Raw genomic sequence first — 19,764 nt, 5'->3', positions numbered from 1 at the left:
TAACATGGCTTGTTGAGCGCGTTACCGCGGAGACGTAGCGCATGTGAGGCCCACGCTATTTTCTGCGGGATCCACGCACAACTCACCATGTGCCCCACAGAGAGCGAGAACCACACATTATAGCGACCATGAGGAGGTTACCCCATGTGACTCTACCCTCCCTAGCAACCGGGCCAATTTGGTTGGAACTCACGACTCCTAGAGTGGTAGTCAGCGTCAATACTCGCTGAGCAACCCAGGCCCCCGGAAGACATTTCTAAGATCTCTTCTGAAACTCAACAGCAGACACGTGCGATTACAGGAAGCAGCTTCTCAGGAGAAGGAGACTCTATCAAAACTCTCATTTGCTCTCCATTTTATCTTATTGCCATCTATGTGAGAAACAACTGAGATACTACAGAGATCTCATTAGTAGTTTTTGTCTTTTTTAATGTAGCCAAGTGGAGAAAGTTCATGTAATTTAACTCTAGTCATAAACTGGACATGGCCCCTTTAAGAATTTTGCCACACCCGCTTTCCAGCACTTTCACGTGTTAGAGACCCGAGAATTGGTATTGGGCAAGAGAGCTCACGATTTTGTTCATTGGTCCAGAATTATTTGGGAAAATATCACATTTTAAACGATGAACAAAACTGGGCGCTCTCATGCTCAACGTATCTTCTCACGTCTCTAACACGAGAGAAACTGGGTGTCGCAAAACTCTTAAAGGGGCCATGTCCAATTTATGACTAGAGTCAAATTACATGAACTTTCTCCACTTGGCTACATTAAAATACTTCTGAAGACACACGGTTCAACCCTGAAAAGAAGCAAAGAGAATTCCAGCTGTCTTTAGGAATTATATATACATACTTTATTTCAATGCTGTTCAAATCTGAGCAAACTTTGGCACACACATTCCACGGATTAAATGTGTCTCTAAAATGCACTCTTATAAAAATACATGCTGTACTAAAATAACAGACGCATAGATGTGTGTGCGTATACACACATCCACACACACGCAATACTATAATAGATCCCAGACGCTGGCTAACCATAATGTGGCTGCAACACCGGCTATTCATATTCACAGCAATGAAAGATTGCATCTCTCTCTCTCTCTCTCTCTCTCTCTCTTTCTCTCTCAACAAATCCATAAGTCGATGGGCCTGACTAAACAAACTGTCTAATCAAAACTAAGATCTAATTCAATCAAACTGTAAATTTTTTTCAGAATTCATATAGATACACTGGGATTGTATGCGGTTGCTAGGGTGCTCTGAGTGGTTGCTAGGTGGCAACTGACTTTATTCAAAAACGTCCACTCCCAAGTCTTTGATATTCTCGCCCCTAGACATACCTTGGGTCCCAACTTCAATGTAAGTTTCTGATATTTTTTCATCCGGCATGCAAAACCGCAAGTTTGATCGCTCAGCAAAGTAATCGCACATCTCTCCGCAACAAACCAAACACATTCATCATTCAAGTAGCAGAAACTGTGCGGGACAAATTATGTGCCAAAGTTTAATACTCAAGGCCAAAGTAAGCTTTTTCGATTTTCCACGTGCCGTTAGACACACAGATAGTCCACATCTTCACGTGTTGTATGCCCATGGCATTGATTGCGCTAAAAAAAAGTATCACAAAGTGGTCATAGTGTGCATGTGTTATACACATCTGTATGGGCTTGTGGTCGACAGAGAATCAAGAGCACAATTTGTCACTTAATGGTAGGGTATACTTTGTTTTTCCATGTGCCGTTACATTTGTCCCAAGGTCAAGCGCTAAGCTGTTAAATAATAAATCAATCATTTTACTTACGAATGGACACATTCGACATCCAACGAACACTTAAAATGGGTGTTGTTTTGGATCGCTCATTTAGAAAGTTTTTATATTGCTTCTTACGAAGACCTGAACCAGAATACATTCCAGCGGCAATCAGAATCATCATGGCGCCGCCCAGTGGTTGATCAGGATAACTGTGGGTACTCATTGGTGCGCAAGCCCATATATACTGTATGTGTTCGCCGTATGCATACTACGACTGCCTTCAGTCAACAGGAGACACATGCGTAGACGACGCACACAGATGCTGACTTTCCACGTGTAGGCCAAACAACGCTATATCTTGCGCATACACATGACGCAAATGTCGACATGCACACAATTTACTCACAGCCCAATATTTCTAGACACGCAGACAAACCGTGCCTGTTCGCGTTGTCTGCACATATGCCTGTTGTTGACTGTCCTAAAGAATGTCACAAATCAGACATAGTGTGCATGTGTCGATTGTGTATATACGGGCTTGCGCTCAAAAGCGTTTCCTGAACAACCACTGGGTGGTGCCATGATGATTCTGATTTCCGCTGGAATGTTTTCTGGTTCCAGTCTCCATAAGAAGCAAAGCAAAGACTACTGAAACGAGCGATCCAGATTGACAACAAGAGCATTTTTAAGAGTTTGTTGGACTAAAATATAGTTCAACTTGTGCAGTTGTTGGCTGCCAGAACATCTCAATGTAGTTAATGATATCAATGTAACTAACCATGGGCCATTGCTTCAAGTTATATAACTACTCAGGTGAGTCGCTGTCAAAAGACGGCACTCACGACTGTGTAAAGTATCAGCAATATGAAGCAATATGGGTTTTTTTTTTTTGTGAAATTTTTACATATTTAATACTCTAAACATCTCATTATCTGCAAAAAAACAGACATCGATGAGAGTGAAAACACTTTAGACCGGAAAACAAAAACACTTCTGTTATGAATCATGGAGCACTTTAGCGTTCAGGAAAAAGGTGGATACTTTGAAAGGCCTAGAGCGCCAGACTGTGCACAAGACGTTTATCCTAGCCTTGTCTAGAAAATCTGGACTGCACGTGGACAGTCGCGCATACTGTGCCAATGACAAAACATTTTGTCAATCTGAAAACCGAAGTAAACGTTGCCCTTTACACAGATGCACAGTATTGTTTATAGCTTTTTCTCTGTCATATTGTACTTTATGTCAGTAATGCAATTCGTCATATAAGCAAATACACTCTATAATTATGTCCGTCAGCCTTTGTTAGTTTGTAAAAGTGTTTTTAAGGACAGATAGGCAGGGTAGCCGTAAACAAAGATGATGATTGAAGTCCTCTCTCTCTTCCACCTGGTTTGCTTTGACACTTTAAAGTAGCATGGTTTGTTTGAGTCTCCACTGATTGTTTGATTTAGTTCCCTGTAGAACTGTCCCCCTTTTCCATCACTGTGGATGTTTATAGAGCATGGTATCAATTAAATATGCCACCCCTTTTCTATATATACGCAGCATATGTCCTATCCATATGGCCAGCCCTGAGCGAAACCAGTCCCTAGGCCTTTCTTAATTAACTCTTGAGTATCAACAGAAACATATTTGCAGGAAAGCAATGAGAAGCCATATTCAAACTGTCCACTGATAGAAAGTTATGGGCCTGTTGTGTTTTATGTTTGCTGACTGGGGATCTCAAAGCTGCCCTTGTATGAAGATTCATAATAAACATTTGCTAGAATGTGAGAGATATAAGATATGCGTCTCTTGATTTGGCAGATATACATAGGAAACCATATGAAAGTAAAATCACAAATGAGATCTCTTTAATATTCTAATTTATTTTCTCCTAGACATCTATGAGATTATATGGAGAGCAAATGGAGACTTTTATAATCTCCTGCTTCTCAGATTTTTCTCCTTGGTGAAAAGGATCCTAATAACCCGACATTTCCAAAGATATCTAAAAAAATATCATAAACTGTGGTCAGATATGCCACAGATATGCAAATATAAGTCTTTGCTCAAAAATCAGAGTGTTCAATTGAACAATATGAACATTGATCACCAGATACTTTATCTTCTTTAATTCTTTAATATCTTAGATTAAATGGAGACTTTAGTTTCAGAGTTTCAGAAGATATCTCAACAATATCTCAAACTGTGCTCAGATTTGTCAGCAATCAGAAGTCTAAATTGAACTGCAATATAGCAAAATGTTTATTAAACAATGACCAGTTATGGCATCTATAAATAAATATTTTTCCTTAAAAATTCATATAAATTAAATCCTGAAATATTTTGCCTGATCCCATAAAATTACATGACCGTTGCAAAATTGCAACAAAATTACATGCTTCATTACACGTTTCACAGCAGATTCCCAGTGAAATGTCCAGCGGGATACGCCAAAAGTGAGTGAAATAGTGATGTAATCAGACAAGAATTTTTATGTGAATATTAGATGGAGGATTAAATCAGTAAATCGTACCTCCATAACCTAAACTTTAATCTAAACCTAACCGATAGTGTCCTAAAAGCAAATGAGAGGTAACCATCCTTACCCTAAACCAACACCTAAACCCAACCGATAATGTCCTAAAAGCAAATGAGAGGTAAACATCCTTACCATAAACCAACACCTAAACCTAACCGATAGTGTCCGAAAAGCAAATGTGAGGTAACCATCCTTCCCCTTCTGTCGCTCTCTCCACGTTGTGTCGGAGAAGCGACACTAGGGGTCTCTCTTGAGCGCCGATATCCACCTCTGATCTATGAAAAAAGGCCAATGAGAGTTGGCAGCCAGTATTTGCATGTCCCGCCCCCGGACATACAGGTATTTAAGCGGCGCAAATACGAGAGTTCATTCAGAAAATTTCTTCGGAGCCGATGGTCTGTCTGCAGTTTGCTGCGAGTTACACACCACTATAAACGTTCCTGTTTCCTCTGACGATCTGCATGCTGTTGGACCTTGACGGCGCACAACAGCGGCTTTCTCCTTCACATTGCACGGTGTGCATTGTTGCCCCTGAGCGCTTCGACAGCGCAGACACACACACACACACTGTGTATTAAAAGAGTAAATTTCTATTAAAAGAGTAATTTCTCTAAAAGAGCAAACACAGCGGCGCTGAACGCCCTTTAAGGACGCCGTCTTTTCAAGATGCCTTTCCGCCCCTGTGTCGTTCCTGGATGCGGTAGAGTGCTTTCCGCTTCAGACGGCCACAGGCGCTGTCTCGTGTGTTTGGGCCGCGATCACACCGAGGCGGCGTTTGTGGATGGTTCATGTTCTCACTGCGAGAACATGACCATGACCACGTTGCGGTCGCGGCTTGCTTTCAACAGAAAGCAAGCCACCCCAGCTGCACCCGCATTGCTCCTTCTTCCTACGGGATTGAGGACGGTGCGATTGGCGCTGGGGCGATTTGGGGCGGCAGCGGGTGCAGTTTCGCCGGTAACCCCCGCGAACCTCCCGTTCCCCGACACGCTCGATGGTTTCCGTCTACGCCATGGGCGATAGCAGCTTCGCCTCACGGCCTGGCTGTCTATCCTCCCGAGTCCGAAGCAGATGAGCTCGCCGCTGCATCGGAGAGTGCGGCGTCTGATGCCGAGGATTCCCCTGGACTGCCGCCTTCGGGCCAGCAGGCCCAGGCTGAGGCCGACGCTCAGATGTCCGACATGCTTGCCCGGGCCGCCATGAGCGTGGGGTTGGATTGGAACCCTCCATCCTCCCCACAGCCTTCACGGTTGGATGATTGGTTCCTGGGGGCAGCGCGCCGTTCGCGGCCTCGCATCCCCCAGGTTCCTTTCTTCCCGGAGGTGCATGATGAGCTGACGTCTACGTGGAGAGCCCCGCTCTCCGCTCGTCTAGGTGCCACCCGCTCCACTCTCACCACCCTCGACAGCGGAGAGCGCCACGGATATGGGACGATTCCCCAGGTCGATAGGGCAGTTGCGTACCATCTATGCCCCGGTAGCCCTACCGCCTGGTGGGGCCGCCCCGTACTCCCATCCAAGCCCTGTAGGACAACATCCTCGCTCAACGCGAAGGCCTACAGTGCGGCTGGACGCGCTGCCTCCGCCCTGCATGCAATGGCCCTCCTGCAAGTCCACCAGGCCAAAGCACTCAACATGCACGGGGTGGACCTGATCCTGATGTGCTGCAGGAACTGCGCTCAGCGACCGACCTCGCCTTGAGAGTGACGAAGGCCACAGCGCAGGCACTCGGACAGGCGATGGCCACCCTAGTGGTCCAGGAACGCCATCTTTGGCTCAATCTGGTCGAGATGCGTGAGGCTGATAAGAACCGCTTCCTGGATGCACCTGCCTCCCAGATTGGCCTTTTCGGCGACACCGTCGAGGACTTCGCCCAACAGTTCTCCGCGGTGGAGAAGCAGACGGAGGCCATCTCTCACATGATGCCCCGCCGCAGACCTGCCGCTACGGGCCCTGCCCCGTCTGCCCGCCGAGGGCGTCACCCTGCGAAGAAACCAGCTCCTGCTCCGCCTCAACCCGGGCCCAGCTCTCAGCCCCAGCGTCGAGCACCCCGCAGGCAGCGCACGCCCCCTGTCTCACGAACCCCTCCAGGACCCGGAAGGCTCCCAAGCGTTCCTGAGACAGCCGACCCAGAGCCGAAGATGTTAGCTCCAGAGGTGGTAAGACCGCTCCATCCCCCGGTGGAGGGCCGGGAAGAGAATCCTTTGTTTTTTCATGTTTCCACACCCCCTGACGGGGGCTGTGGTACCCACATTCTCATTAACAGAGCTATTTCCTTTGCCTCTGGGTCACCTGGCCCACAAATGCCGTTCTCACGGCAATCTGCTTTCAGATTACGACAGTCCCGGTACACCGGACGCGGCGATCCCGCCTTCCGCCTGCCCACGACTGTCCCCCGGCCGGCCGGTTCAGACGAGTCCAGAGGACGCCAGCATCAGACCTCCTCCTCAGTCATGAACCCGCCCCTGCCGGTGCGCGTGAGCAAGGTAAGTGCTTTGAGTCTATTCTCAGCACCTCAGCCTCGGGCCGCAACGAAGCCGCCCGACGCTGCATTACCTGTTCCGCCCCGCTGCGAGGCCCTGCCGGGTACGTCCAAAATACTCGTCCCTTTGGTGCCCCTAGCGCAGAGCTGGGAAGCGTGGCTTTCGCTCCCCAATGCATCACGCTGGCTGCACCGGACCATTCGACTCGGTTACGCAATTCAGTTTGCCCGGCTCCCACCCCTCTTAGCCAAGGGCGCGGTAGCGCCGTCCCTCCAACCGAAATGAGGAAGGGTTTCTACAGCCCTTACTTCATTGTACCCAAGAAAGGCGGCGGCTTACGACCAATCCTGGACCGGCGAGTTTTCAATCGGGCCTTGTTAAAACTCCCGTTCAAAAAGTGGCGCTTGTTCGCAGATTGGTGTTCTTCCCGAGCCGAAGACCCGCAGAGATGCATGATTAGGTCAGTGCTTCTGTTCCTACAGGAGAGGCTGGACAGGAGGCTGTCCCCGTCCACCCTCAAGGTGTATGTTGCCGCTATCGCCGCCCACCACGATCCTGTAGATGGCAAGTCTTTGGGTAAGCACGACCTGATCCTCAGGTTCCTGAGAGGCGCCCAGAGGTTGAATCCCTCCCGGCCAGGCCTAGTTCCCTCCTGGGATCTCTCGGTAGTCTTGGCAGGACTCCAGAGACCTCCCTTCGAGCCGCTTGAATCAGATGGACTCAGGGCCCTCTCGCTTAAGACGGCCCTGCTGATCGCGCTCGCCTCCATTAAGAGGGTCGGGGACCTGCAAGTGTTCTCTGTCAGCGACACTTGCCTGGAGTTCGGTCCGGCAGATAAGAAAAGTGTGATCCTAAGACCGCGACCAGGCTATGTGCCCAAGGTTCCTACCACACCATTCCAAGATCAGGTAGTGAACCTGAAAGCGCTGCCCCGGCAGGAGGCAGACCCAGCCCTTTCGTTGCTGTGTCCAGTGCGCGCCCTGCGCATTTACCTGGACCGCACACAGAGCACCAGACGCTCTGAGCAGCTCTTTGTCTGCTTTGGGGGACGGCAGAAAGGGAATGCCGTCTCCAAACAGAGGCTCGCCCACTGGGTTGTCGACGCCATCACACTGGCTTATCACACCCAGGCCGTGCCCCTACCCTTACGGGTCCGAGCTCACTCAACAAGGGGTGTTGCATCCTCGTGGGCACTGGCCAAGGGCACCTCCCTAGCAGACATCTGTAGAGCCGCGGGTTGGGCAACACCCAACACCTTCGCGAGGTTTTACAACCTCCGCGTTGAGTCGGTTACGTCTCGTGTTTTCTCAGGTCCGAGCCCGTAGAACTCGGTAACACGTAGACTGACCGGCCGGGTGGATCGCTTGCGTCCCGCGCCCTTTTCCTGACGTCAAGGTAAAGTAGTGCCCCTTCTTCCCAGGGCGCCCCACTCCGAGTCGGGACCCTGGTCGATTCCACCCCAGCCCTCCGGGTCCGCGGTTCAGTGGAGGAACTCGCCGACCCAAGCCACTGTGGGTATCCTGATGGCTACCCTGTACTGGTATAGGTGCTCCACAGGTAAAATAGAAGGCCTCCTGCGCGGACGCCCCCTGTGCGTATTTCCACGGTTCTGTCCCCTTACGAGCGGACCCCCGTGTCTCCCTTAGGCAGTTACAGCTGCCCCGGTCGCCGTGCTGTAGCAACTCCCCCCTTCGAGGCTGGGATCTACCACCACACCATACTTTCCACACGAGCCCTAAGACGGCCGTGTGACGTGTCTACCACTTTTCCTCCCCAAGAAAAAGGGCAGGTGTGGTCTCCGCAGGGTCTGGTAAGACCCCCTTCCCTATATGCGTGTAAGGGCCCCGGCCGTAATTGCTCTATGCGAGAAACATAGAGAGAAAAGAGGCCCAGCCAGGCTGGCCCGTTCCCATGTTGGCAAACATCACCTTGTTCCCCTCCCAGGGTAACTAGAAGGATCCCGATGTTTGTATGGGGCATTGGGGAAGGGTACGTGCAGCCGGGTACAGACGATGCGTGGCACTGGATGAATCCCTGCCCGCCTCTGTATCGGCAGTTCACGCATCACGGTTCAGCACATGGCAAGATTGGAATGGGTCCCCTAGTGTCGCTTCTCCGACACAACGTGGAGAGAGCGACAGAAGGGGAACGTTTGGTTACGTATGTAACCTCCGTTCCCAGAGGGAGGGAACGACACATTGTGTCTTTCCTCTGCCATGTCACTGAACCGAGCCACTGTTGTGGCCGGACCATTTCCGGCTCCTCAGAAAAATCCTGAATGAACTCCCGTATTTGCGCCGCTTAAATACCCGTATGTCCGGGGGCGGGACATGCAAATACTGGCTGCCAACTCTCATTGGCCTTTTTTCATAGATCAGAGGTGGATATCGGCGCTCAAGAGAGACCCCTAGTGTCGCTTCTCCAACACAACGTGTCGTTCCCTCCCTCGGGGAAAGGAGGTTACATATGTAACCAAACGTTATCCTAAACCAACACCTAAACCTAACCGATAGTGTCCGAAAAGAAAATGAGAGGTAAACATCCTTACCATAAACCAACACCTAAACCTAACCAATAGTGTCCTAAAACCAAATAAGAGGTAACCATCCTTACCATAAACCAACGCCTTAACCTAACTGATAGTATCCTAAAAGCAAATCAGAGGTAACCATCCTTACCCAAAACCAACACCTAAACCTAACCAATAGTGTCCTAAAAGCAAATGTGAGGTAACAATCCTTATCCTACACCAACACATAAACCTAACCGATAGTGTCCGAAAAGAAAATGATAGGTAAACATCCTTACCATAAACCAACACCTAAACCTATCCGATAGTGTCCTAAAGCAAATGAGAGGTAACCATCCTTACCATAAACCAACACCTAAACCTAACCGATAGTGTCCGAAAAGAAAATGAGAGGTAAACATCCTTACCATAAACCAATGCCTAAACCTAACCGATAGTGTCCTAAAAGCAAATGAGAGGTAACTATCCTTACCATAAACAAACACCTAAACCTAACCGATAGTGTCCTAAAGCAAATGAGAGGTAACCATCCTTACCATAAACCATCACCTAAACCTAACCGATGGTGTCCTAAAGCAAATGAGAGGTAACCATCCTTACCATAAACCAACACCTAAACCTAACCGATAGTGTCCTAAAGCAAATGAGAGGTAACCATCCTTACCATAAACCAACGCCTAAACCTAAACCTAACCGATTGTGTCCTAAAGCAAATGAGAGGTAACCATCCTTACCATAAACCAACACCTAAACCTAACCGATTGTGTCCTAAAGCAAATGAGAGGTAACCATCCTTACCATAAACCATCACCTAAACCTAACCGACTGTGTCCTAAAAGCAAATGAGAGGTAAACATCCTTACCATAAACCAACGCCTTAACCTAACTGATTGTGTCCTAAAGCAAATGATAGGTAAACATCCTTACCATAAACCAACACCTAAACCTAACCGATAGTGTCCTAAAGCAAATGAGAGGTAAACATCCTTACCATAAACCAACACCTAAACCTAAACGATTGTGTCCTAAAGCAAATGATAGGTAAACATCCATACCATAAACCAATGCCTGAACCTAAACCTAACTGATTGTGTCCTAAAGCAAATGATAGGTAAACATCCTTACCATAAACCAACACCTAAACCTAACCGATTGTGTCCTAAAGCAAATGATAGGTAAACATCCTTACCATAAACCAACACCTAAACCTAACCGATTGTGTCCTAAAGCAAATGAGAGGTAAACATCCTTACCATAAACCAACACCTACACCTAACCGATTGTGTCCTAAAGCAAATGAGAGGTAAACATCCTTACCATAAACCAACACCTAAACCTAACCGATTGTGTCCTAAAGCAAATGAGAGGTAAACATCCTTACCATAAACCAACACCTAAACCTAACCGATTGTGTCCTAAAGCAAATGAGAGGTAAACATCCTTACCATAAACCAACACCTAAACCTAACCGATTGTGTCCTAAAGCAAATGAGAGGTAAACATCCTTACCATAAACCAACACCTAAACCTAACCGATTGTGTCCTAAAGCAAATGAGAGGTAAATATCCTTACCATAAACCAACGCCTAAACCTAACCGATAGTGTCCTAAAGCAAATGAGAGGTAAACATCCTTACCATGAACCAATGCCTTAACCTAACCGATTGTGTCCTAAAGCAAATGATAGGTAAACATCCTTACCATAAACCAATGCCTTAACCTAACCGATTGTGTCCTAAAGCAAATGAGAGTTAAACATCCTTACCCTAAACCAAAACCTAAACCTAACCGATTTTGTCCTAAAGTAAATGTGAGGTAACCATCCTTACCATAAACTAACACCTAAACCTAACCGATAGTGTCCTAAAGCAAATGAGAGGTAAACATCCATACCATAAACCAACACATAAACCTAACCGATAGTGTCCTAAAGCAAATGAGAGGTAAACATCCTTACCATAAACCAACACCTAAACCTAACCGATAGTGTCCTAAAGCAAATGAGAGGTAAACATCCTTACCATAAACCAAAGCCTAAACCTAACCGATTGTGTCCTAAAGTAAATGTGAGGTAACCATCCTTACCATAAACCAACGCCTAAACCTAACTGATAGTGTCCTAAAGCAAATGAGAGGTAACCATCCTTACCATAAACCAACACCTAAACCTAACCGATAGTGTCCTAAAGCAAATGATAGGTAAACATCCTTACCATAAACCAACACCTAAACCTAACCGATTGTGTCCTAAAGCAAATGAGAGGTAAACATCCTTACCATAAACCAACACCTAAACCTAACCGATAGTGTCCTAAAGCAAATGAGAGGTAAACATCCTTACCATAAACCAACACCTAAACCTAAACGATTGTGTCCTAAAGCAAATGATAGGTAAACATCCATACCATAAACCAATGCCTGAACCTAAACCTAACTGATTGTGTCCTAAAGCAAATGATAGGTAAACATCCTTACCATAAACCAACACCTAAACCTAACCGATTGTGTCCTAAAGCAAATGATAGGTAAACATCCTTACCATAAACCAACACCTAAACCTAACCGATTGTGTCCTAAAGCAAATGAGAGGTAAACATCCTTACCATAAACCAACACCTACACCTAACCGATTGTGTCCTAAAGCAAATGAGAGGTAAACATCCTTACCATAAACCAACACCTAAACCTAACCGATTGTGTCCTAAAGCAAATGAGAGGTAAACATCCTTACCATAAACCAACACCTAAACCTAACCGATTGTGTCCTAAAGCAAATGAGAGGTAAACATCCTTACCATAAACCAACACCTAAACCTAACCGATTGTGTCCTAAAGCAAATGAGAGGTAAACATCCTTACCATAAACCAACACCTAAACCTAACCGATTGTGTCCTAAAGCAAATGAGAGGTAAATATCCTTACCATAAACCAACGCCTAAACCTAACCGATAGTGTCCTAAAGCAAATGAGAGGTAAACATCCTTACCATGAACCAATGCCTTAACCTAACCGATTGTGTCCTAAAGCAAATGATAGGTAAACATCCTTACCATAAACCAATGCCTTAACCTAACCGATTGTGTCCTAAAGCAAATGAGAGTTAAACATCCTTACCCTAAACCAAAACCTAAACCTAACCGATTTTGTCCTAAAGTAAATGTGAGGTAACCATCCTTACCATAAACTAACACCTAAACCTAACCGATAGTGTCCTAAAGCAAATGAGAGGTAAACATCCATACCATAAACCAACACATAAACCTAACCGATAGTGTCCTAAAGCAAATGAGAGGTAAACATCCTTACCATAAACCAACACCTAAACCTAACCGATAGTGTCCTAAAGCAAATGAGAGGTAAACATCCTTACCATAAACCAAAGCCTAAACCTAACCGATTGTGTCCTAAAGTAAATGTGAGGTAACCATCCTTACCATAAACCAACGCCTAAACCTAACTGATAGTGTCCTAAAGCAAATGAGAGGTAACCATCCTTACCATAAACCAACACCTAAACCTAACCGATAGTGTCCTAAAGCAAATGAGAGGTAAACATCCTTACCATAAACCAACACCTAAACCTAACCGATAGTGTCCTAAAGCAAATGAGAGGTAACCATCCTTACCATAAACCAACACCTAAACCTAACCGATAGTGTCCTAAAGCAAATGAGAGGTAACCATCCTTATCCTAAACCAACACCTAAACCTAACCGATAGTGTCCTAAAGTAAATGTGAGGTAAACATCCTTACCATAAACCAACACCTAAACCTAACCGATAATGTCCTAAAAGCAAATGAGAGGTAAACATCCTTACCATAAGCCAACGCCTAAACCTAACCGATAGTGTCCTAAAGCAAATGAGAGGTAAACATCCTTACCATAAACCTACACCTAAACCTAACCGATAGTGTCCTAAAGCAAATGAGAGGTAAACATCCTTACCATAAACCAAAGCCTAAACCTAACCAATAGTGTCCTAAAGCAAATGTGAGGTAAACATCCTTATCCTAAACCAACACCTAAACCTAACCGATAGTGTCCTAAAGCAAATGTGAGGTAAACATCCTTATCCTAAACCAACACCTAAACCTAACCGATAGTGTCCTAAAACAAATGAGAGGTAACCACCCTTACCATAAACCAACACCTAAACCTAACCGATAGTGTCCTAAAAGCAAACGCAATATGAAAAGAAAATTTCTGAAGCAAACACATAATTTAATTTAGTTCTATGATAAGTTCTTCTTGTGTCAGCTTGCGCATTTGGCTGGGCTCAAACCGTGGTCTGTCAAGACCAAAGTCCAACACTGTATTAGGTGAGCTACTCTGCAAGCTTATCACGTGAATCGTGAAATGTCGGTGGGTCTATCTAGCGGTAAACTGTATCGCTTTGTATCAAATGATCCGTTAAAGTAAAAGTGTTTCAATAACATAGCTTAGCACAATGTGTGTAACAGTGTGAAAATGTGTGTTTATAAAGTCATAATCAATCATTGTACTTGTTGTAGTGCCTCTAGTGTTCATTTTACAAGAAAACTGTGGCAAAACATAGTACGTGGCATATACAACTCAGTTTTTGTTATAAATATTACACAAAAACAACCATTATTAACACAGTCATTAATGTTTTCACTACTTTCTCTTTTACCTGAATGCTAAATCCAAACTCTTATGTGTACACAGATAAGAGAAAATGACATTCGACAGAATTTCTAAATAAGTGTTCGTGCTCTACAATCCCAGGTAACACAGTAGACACATCAAAGCCGAGGGAGGGAGGGGGATTTGTTTTTTTTAAAAGCGGTGGGGGAAATAAAATATATGAGAGCAGAACTGTATGCCGTGTGAATGCTTGCCAGATCCACTTCAGGGAGAAATGCTGGAAAAATTTGATATTTCATTCCTCCATCTCTAGAGGAGTGGGAGAGGCAGAAATGAGTGGGAAACAGGAGTAATAATGAAGCCAAGGAGGATGGAGGCCTGTCACACTGCTTATTGTTTGTTTTCAGAACTGCTTGGGCACTTAACATTTAATTCTGTTGACACTGGCACTGAAGCCAACACTGCCCCCCCACCCCCCAATGTAAAAACCAGCCTGATTTCATGAACATTATGTGACCATAGCAACATTTTTGAACAACAAAATTACGCACTTCATTACTCATTTGGCTGCAGTTTGCCAGAGAAACGTCCAGCAGGGGGCGCCAAAAGTGAGTGCAATGGTGTCATAATCAGATGCATTTAAGGTGAGTATTAGATGGAGGATTAATGAGTAAAGTACCTACTTAAAACTTGAATCTAAATCTAAACAGTAGTGTCCAAAAAGCAAATAAGAGTTAAACAAAACAACCATCCTTAATCTTAACCAATGCATAAATCTAACCGATAATGTCCAAAAAAAAAATGCAAAATGAAAACACATTTTCTGAAGCAATCGAGTCATTTTGTGTCACTTCTATGACACTTGCGTCTCACGTGTCAGCTTGGGTGCTTGGCTGGTCTCGAACTGCAATCTTCCGAATCTAAATACTAACACTCTATCAGGTGAGCTCTTTGCGCAAGCTGATTAAGTTGGAATAAATGTGTAAATGTTGGTGGGTCTGTAATACAAGCTTTAAAATGTGTCTTTTTTCAATTGATGCTTTACAGAAAAAGTGTTTCAACATCCTAACATAGCAGTGTGAGAGAAACGGAGTGAAAAAAAAGTGTTTATAAAAATATAAGCAGTCATCCTTCTCGCGACTTTGTGGTAACGCCTCGCTCCTGTTAATTTTACCTGGAAACTGCAGTGAAACTTTGAACGCTGCTGCATGTAAGTTAGTGCATCTGGCCTAAGGTCAGAGAGATGTATAGAAGTTGCCCCCACGATGCTGGTTGTTGTGTGTGTGTGGTTGCCAAGGCATTGCTATGCGGTTGCTAGGGTGTTCTGGGTGGTGACTTATTTGCCAAGACAAAAGAGCCCACCCGGTGGTTGTCCTGGTTCCTACACATTGTATAGCTTTGGACTCTCCTCCAATATAAAGATTTTTTTCACGTTTTATTGTCTGTTTGGTAGAAACAGTGGCGGATTTAGGCATGGGCAACATGGGCAGCTGCCCTATGTGGCATCTTGCCGGTGGCGGCATGAGGTGCCCACACAGACAAGTGGACACCCTGAACTCCACCAGCCATATCATTTCCAACAACCCTAACAACCCTCCACCACAAGGGGCGCCAATACATGACACATGGGCCATCCTTTTTTTCAATTCTGCCAAACTATCCCTTTAAGCGTAAATATTTTGATTGATGCAACTTTTCCAGGCCAACCACAGCGTAACTAGCTGTCAGCTCTTTTTTTTTAACTATCTAACTTCATATCTTTGTTTGTTGTTTGAAAGCTTAATTAAAAGCAGTTTTTTAAGAGAAGACGATAATCCCTTGTGGAGTCAGCTTTGAATAGATTCCCTCATTTCCTTCTGAAGTGGCCTATTTGGGTCGGTGCCATTTAAGAGAGCGGGTAAACAAATAATTATCCGCATTAATGTGCTGATATTCAGGCCCATCTGGAAATCATCAACAATTTCAAACCTATATGGCATCAGCCGTGCAATCAAAAGTAATCTGGATTCTGATTCCAGTCAACTCCAAAGTGGGAGAGAACTGAAAACGATGTTTGCGATGAGTTGAAAATAAAGAAGGCAGATGCATAAATAAGCTGAATGTTTAGATTCTGAGATGAGGACACCTGGGTAATCTGCTCTAGTTGATCGCCAATCGCTTGATGTCTCCTCAGATCAGCAGGCTTATTCTGGACTGTCTGGTGAAAAGTATAAAACCAAGCTAGTAGAGGTTGGAGCTGAGATAACACTGACCAGATGTTCTTTCTTGAAGATCCCAACATTCAGCCAATATAACAGTAAAACGCAAGAGTGTTGTGATCTTTAGTTTTTCCAGTCTAAATAGTTGCACGTGTGGGAGCTGTGGTGCAGTAATACACATGCTCTTGACATATAGAGAGCTGTTGGCTCACTGGGACCCAGGTTTGAATCAGGCCTGCAACGTGTCTTGATCCTATTTTCATTTTATCTTCTTCAAGTTAAATCTTTTTCTCCTGAATCCTATAATTAACATACTAATAATCTCAATTTAATTAAAAAGATATTTATAATCTTAAATAAATAAATTGCAGTGTTGCAGCAGCACTTCACCATAACATTTGCAAATGAGATGGCAAAGAAAATTGTCCAAATGCTTTTAAAATTTTATTTTTGACCTTTTTATTTATCTATTTATTTATATAATAACATTTGTATCTCTTTTATCAAGTCATTAATTACTGGTTTATGTGTAATATTTTTTATGCAATATTTGGTCAGAATTCACTCAAATATTTTAAAACCAGCAGTGCTTCATCCACAAAGGTACGGCTTTTGTTAAATGTCCAAATGGTCACGTTATCACCAGGTGCCGATAATCTCGAAAAGGTCAAATATCGGCCTAGCTGATGGATATGTCATTAATTGTTATTATTACTTTTATGTTTATTATTTAAAAGTGATTGTGTTTTTGATTGGGAAAGTTTGAAAAAAAGATATCTTTATACAAGCAAAATAATAAAATGCACGCTAATACAGTGCAGCATCATTTGTTTGCAGATGCCATCTGGCATGATATTTTGTTATCTAATGACATTCAACCAGTTTCGGAAATTAACTTTTATATTAAGGGGAAAATTTAGCCCTTGAAATGATTTTCAGGGGCGGTAATTTCTTCATGTTCAATGTAGAAGCTCAGTTTTTCCTCAAAATCAGATACAGAAAATAAATACAGGTATCAACTGTAACAGCAACAATCACTACAGTGCCTGTGGAGCCACTAAATCTATATAGTGTTATGAAATATTTAAAATATTAAATGAAAGGTAAAACACAAAGAAATTCACTACAAGGGCATTCACTCAAAAAAAAAGAATAATAATAATAATAACTTTCACCATAGTCAGTTTTACCTAATCCTCCCATGTTAATATTACTCAAAAAACTCATGTGACCAAAGGAACTTAATTTAACTAAGTTGAGTTGATTCATCTAAAAAACATGTCTTGTCATCTTTACTTAATCAATTTCTGTTGGGACAACATTAAAACTTTTTGCTTGGTTGACTGCTTGAAGCTGGGCACAGAATTTCCAATTCCCAGCATGCGTTGCGTGTGACTCGACAAGGAGAGTAAATGTTTAAATAAAATTTTATTTTATGTGTCTTTGTGCAAGAAGGATATTAAGGGGAGACGTGTTAAATGTTGAGATTTAGAAGAATTTCTGCTATGTTAGTTTTGGGAGTTACCATCATGATAGAGAGTGAAGCATGAGCCTCATGTGTTGATGATGACCAATGCATTTTATATTGCTTTATCCATTGAGCAATTGCTGTGCTAAACGTGGCATAGTGACTACGTTGCACTCAAAACTGCTTCCCACATGCATTTATCATGCTAACAGTTCCTGCCACAAGCAAGCATATCGCTAACATGTCATCATTTGAATTATTTTGGCACGTTAAATTGTTGTGTCTACTTGATTTAGGTAGAGTCCATCTATGTGAAGCATTAATAATTATAGTTGAAATTACATGGTTGTTTTCATTTAAAGGGACAGTACACCCAAAAATTTTAATTCTCTAATTATTGACTCACCCTCATGCCATCAGTTGTGTATGACATTCTTACTTCTGCAAAACACAAATGGAGATTTTTAGAAAAAATGTCAGCTCTGTAGGTCCTCACAATGCAAGTGAATGTGATCAGACATTTGTAGCTCCAAAAACCACATAAAGGAAACATAAAAGTAATCCATCAGACTCCAGTGGTTAAATCCATGTCTTTTGAAGCGATATAGATATGGGTGATTAACAGAAGGATATTTAAGTCATTTTTCCTTTCACATTCAGATGTGAAAGTTAAAGTGGAGATTCAGAGAAAAAATTACTTAAAGGAAATAATGTGAAAGTGAAACTAAACAGGCACCACATGTGATGTTCAGATGTAAAAGTGAAAGTGAAGATTTAGAGTCAAATGTGACTTAAATTTTCATCTGTTTCTCACCCACAACTATTATACTTCTGAAGAAACCGATTTAAACACTGGAGTCTTATGGATTACTTCTATGTTTCCTTTATGTTATTTTAGGAGCTACAAAGGTCTGGTCACCATTCACTTGCATTATATGGACCTACAGAGCTGAGAAATTCCTCTAAAAATCTTTGATTGTGTTCTACTGAAGAAAGATAGTCACTCACATCTGGGATGGCATGATGGGGAGTAAATGATGAGAGCATTTTCATTTTTGGGTGAACTGTCCCTTTAAGAAAACTCATTTTAAACTTGTTGAAACACTGTTCATAATTCAATCAAATTCAGCCAAAGAGTTATTTGTTGAGTGTTCTTGCCCCCATGTGTTTAATGTCTGGGGAATTATTTTCACTTTATATGGCATTTTTGCCTCGAGCTCTGCTTAATTTCTGACCTTGCATTCAACATTTTTAAGCTCAGCCTAAGAGTCCAAATACTTTTTGGGACTACTGAAAGATTTTCAAAAATGCATTTGCGTTTTGTCTCTAAGAGGGAAATAAACAATGCATTAAATCATATAATAAATAACTAAATCGCATTACTGCAATGTGACTTTGCATACAACATGAACTCCATTAAAAAAAGTTGTTATGGACAAACTAAGCTGCAACATGCACTTTTGTTCTATATTTAAAACCCTCTGAGCTTTTGTTCTGTTTGACAGACGACACGTGGGTGGTGACTGTCGTCCTGTGACATGCTCGCGCAGTGGAACAATTTCAGTAATGGCATGTTACATGTACATGTGTCGATTTAATCCAAATAACAGTGAAAGCATGTAAACTGACGGGTTATTTCACGCAACACTTCATTATGCACCATTATAATGAGATTAGTCCAGAGCACGTGCGTTGAAAGTTTGACTGCCAGAGGGTCAAAGTTGTTACATCTCTGAAATATGATATTGCATTGCATTATGATATTGCAGGCTCCTGTAGTCACCAAATGTAGATATATTATGCTGAGATATATTGCAATAATGCAATGATGTCGGAAAACATTCTGCACAATTACAGAGAAATTTCGCAACCCAAATAAGCAACTTCAAACAGTTTACACATATAATCGACATTATCTGCATTGAAGTGCATAGGAGAGCACATCATTTTAGACAGAGTTTTTGCGCAAGACTTAAAAAAAATATTCTGTAAGAGTTATAGCTTGAATAATGCCAATATAAATCCCTCTCTTCGTATTTACTAGCATTTTAAAGCATATATAAAAAGAGCAAAGTTGATTTACGCAGCACGTACCATTGTGGAGCGGGGAATATTGCCAACAGTCTCAAAGACCCATTTTACTCCTTTAGGGGGAAAAAAGCTTTCCCCCGAAAAAAAAAAAAAAAAGAAGTGGTGTG

The 19,764-nt window shown here is 43.3% G+C and overlaps 1 protein-coding gene across 3 annotated transcripts in view; it reads right to left on the bottom strand.

Annotated features, from left to right (window-relative positions):
• nfixb (nuclear factor I/Xb) overlaps positions 1 to 19,764 on the bottom strand; it is a 231,448-nt gene that overhangs the window by 182,917 nt on the left and 28,767 nt on the right. The window contains exon 1 of one of the 3 annotated variants that reach the window (XM_052131252.1): positions 19,661 to 19,758. The exons of the other annotated variants lie outside the window; for them this stretch is intronic. Within the exon in view, the coding sequence (XP_051987212.1) occupies positions 19,661 to 19,663 (3 nt within the window). The 5' untranslated portion in view covers positions 19,664 to 19,758. Of the gene's footprint in view, positions 1 to 19,660; positions 19,759 to 19,764 lie in introns of those variants that run through there. 3 annotated transcript variants of the gene reach the window in all.

The sequence above is a fragment of the Xyrauchen texanus genome, chromosome 8, assembly GCF_025860055.1.
Source record: "Xyrauchen texanus isolate HMW12.3.18 chromosome 8, RBS_HiC_50CHRs, whole genome shotgun sequence".
In the NCBI taxonomy this organism is placed as follows: Eukaryota; Metazoa; Chordata; class Actinopteri; order Cypriniformes; family Catostomidae; genus Xyrauchen; species Xyrauchen texanus.
The sequence above is the reverse complement of the archived record's forward strand: the minus strand, read 5'-3'. Positions and strand labels throughout refer to the sequence as shown.